General features: G+C 52.1%; 1 protein-coding gene across 2 annotated transcripts in view; it reads right to left on the bottom strand.

Annotated features, from left to right (window-relative positions):
• Slc45a1 (solute carrier family 45 member 1) overlaps positions 1-2,849 on the bottom strand; it is an 18,206-nt gene that overhangs the window by 10,082 nt on the left and 5,275 nt on the right. The window contains exons 2-4 of one of the 2 annotated variants that reach the window (XM_050153163.1): positions 1,974-2,394; positions 1,348-1,440; positions 780-1,004 (exon numbers count right to left, since the gene is read on the bottom strand). In XM_050153163.1, the coding sequence (XP_050009120.1) occupies positions 780-1,004; positions 1,348-1,440; positions 1,974-2,370 (715 nt within the window). In that variant the 5' untranslated portion in view covers positions 2,371-2,394. Of the gene's footprint in view, positions 1-779; positions 1,005-1,347; positions 1,441-1,551; positions 1,608-1,973; positions 2,395-2,849 lie in introns of those variants that run through there. The other variant, XM_050153164.1, reaches the window with a different exon arrangement.

Genomic DNA, 2,849 nt, shown 5'->3' with positions numbered 1-2,849 from the left:
TCTCTCTCTCTCTCTCTCTCTCTCTCTCTCTCTCTCTCTCTCTCTCTCTCTCACACACACACACACACACACACACACACACACACACACACACACACACAGGTCTCATGTATCCTAGTTTGGTTTCAGACTATGTAGTCTAAAGTGAGTTTGAACTTCTGATTCCCTTGTGTCTGTCTCCACACCTGGTTTAGACAGTGCTGGGAAACCCTGGGATTCTGTGCGTGCCCAGTTCCAAGATAAATATTTTCTATTTGTTTATTTTTTAAACAATTATAAAATAATGTATACAGTGTGTGCCTGCATGTACACTTTCCCACCAGAAGAGGGCGCCAGATCTCACTATAGATGGCTGTGAGCTACTATGTGGTTGCTGGAAACTGAACTTAGGACCTCAGGAAGAACAGTCAGTGCTCTTAACCACTGAGCCATCTCTCCAGCCCTATTTGTTTATTTTTGGGGCTATGGAGTGTGTGTGTGTGTGTGTGTGTGTGTGTGTGTGTGTGTGTGTGTTTGTGCACGTGTGGTGGTCAGAGGGCAATTTGTAGGAATTAGTTCTTTCTTATCATTATGTAAGTTTTGAGAGTCAAACTCAAGTCAAGCACCTTTCCTAAACATAAATGTTTTCTATTGCTTCGATGTTAACCTGTATATTTATATATTTGAACTTCATCAACTTATTTTTAAACCTAGAGGTAAGGAAGGACATCCCCCACTTCCCAAGGGACACACATCTGAACTCCACGCACTGCAGTCTTGCCTGGGGGAAAGGCACTCACCCGCCATGAGAGCATGGATGTTCAGGCCTCGGTCCTGGTCCACCGGGCCACACACATCCATCATGTAGGCGTGGCTGGGGTTATCCGCCGAGTCTGCGCTGAAGTCCATCAGCACCACCCCGCACACAGTCAGGAGGATGCCCCACTTGTGGTTGGTGGCCGTGTCAGCCAGGGCCATCCCAATGTCCCTTCCATTGAGCAGGAGCGACAAGCCCAGCAATGCCCCTGGAAACAGAGAGACAAAGTCACCAGAGAAAATGGAGCCATTCTCTATCTCCGAGGCTCACTTCCGTGTTGAGACTGAGGACTTAGGAGCCCGGGGGAGTCGCCTGCAGTTGGCAGAGTTCTTTCACTCAGAATAAGGTTTTCATCCCATCAAGCTGAGCAAGGACAAGACGAGCTCTATTAGTTTATTAAAACAAAGAAAAAAAACCGAAATGATTTATTCTTAGTGTTGGCTCAGGCAAGGTTGGGCCTGGGGCTGCCTCGGAATTGCTTGAGCCTCTCTTTCCCTCCCTCCCGTCTTTGTTTCTTTCTTTCCATTTTATTTTCATGCCAAACAACAGACCTATCGCCAGGACAAGAATGAAAGGGCGTCTCCTTCCAAACCTTGAGGTACACCGGTCACTCCAGGCACCCAGCAGAGGCTGCAGCAGGAATCCTGAAACAGAGCAGGCAGCAGGCGGGTGTTATTGCCCGGTCCCCGGTATAGTGCCACGGGGATGCTGAAGCAGCCACTGGTACTCCCAAGGCACCATGAGCAAGCACATACCCCAAGGCACCAAAACATTAAAGCAACCAGATCAGCGTTGGCGGCAAGAGCCGCCCCAGCCACCCCAGACTTGCTGTACGAGACCTTCCTGGGAATCCCTGGGACCTTCCTGGGGAATCCCAGCAAAACCCAGTCCCCTCCCAGTTGCATCAACTTCATGGCTCAGATTTTGCGCTGAGTGCTCGGAGCCTGTTCGATGATGCAATCCTGGGGTCTACCTAATTCCTGTCCTACCCTCCAGTACAGATAAAAAAAACTAAGAATACAGGATGTGACCGGCCATACCTGTGTTTTCCCACAGCCCATACTAAGGAGGGGAACTCAACTCCTCCCTCGTCCCCTCAGGTCCCTCAAAGCTGCTTCAGCAGAGGCTTCTGGAAGCTTCCAGAGATTTCCAGAGGCCGTCCACCATCGGGGCTCACCAAGGATGGGGCTGATGAACCACACTAGGCTGTAGAGCTGGTCAGGCAGGCCCATTTGCAGGAGTACCGGAGTCACGTAAGCCGTCTCCATGGCGTAGCTGAACTCGATGCCAAACAGAATGCAGCCATTGAAGAGCAGCTCCCAAAACGACCTCTGTGGGTGCAAGTCTCCAAAGTCCACCAGCTCGATGGGACATGGGGTGTTGGGGGGAGGGGGAGGAGAGGGGCGAATGCACTTCCTCCTCTTGGGGTGGCGTTTGAAGTTGTTGGCCCGGTGGCTGATGTGTCCTGTCACGGACCCTGAGTAGCTGGAGATGGAAGACCTCCAGAAGTCCTGAGGAGCCACAGTGGGGAAGAGGGCCTCTCCCGGAGGGGTGCTGCCTGCTGGGGGGATCATCGTAGGCAGGGCTGGTGGGTGTTGCTGTGAAGGAAGCCCGTTTAGGGTCAGCAGTTACTTCACTGAGGTTTATGTGGAGCCTGCGTCTGCCGCTTGCCCTTCAGCTGAGCTGGCACTGAATACTTCAGAGTCTATTCTGTCTGCCTCTCCAACCCCAGCATTCTGCCCCCAAACAGAGCCCAGTGCTCAGGGGCTAGAGCAGAGTCCTTTGGGTGGGGACAGGAGCCAAATGGGCGGCTCCCTCTGTGCTTAGAGAGAGAACCCCAGTCCTCAACATTCCTGCAGCTCTCCATCCACTCTCCACCTATTTGTTCATCTACCCGCATACACTTAACCAACCATCCATCCATCCACCCATCTATCCATCCATCCACCCACCCATCCATCCATCCATCCACCCATCTATCCATCCATCCACCCACCCATCCATCCATCCATCCACCCACTCATCCATCCATCCATCCACCCACCCACCCATC

The sequence above is a fragment of the Alexandromys fortis genome, unplaced genomic scaffold (assembly GCF_014885135.2).
Source record: "Alexandromys fortis isolate MF-2015 unplaced genomic scaffold, M_Fortis_MF-2015_v1.1 scaffold_88, whole genome shotgun sequence".
In the NCBI taxonomy this organism is placed as follows: domain Eukaryota; kingdom Metazoa; phylum Chordata; class Mammalia; order Rodentia; family Cricetidae; genus Alexandromys; species Alexandromys fortis.
This window is presented reverse-complemented; position numbering and strand designations above follow the sequence as displayed.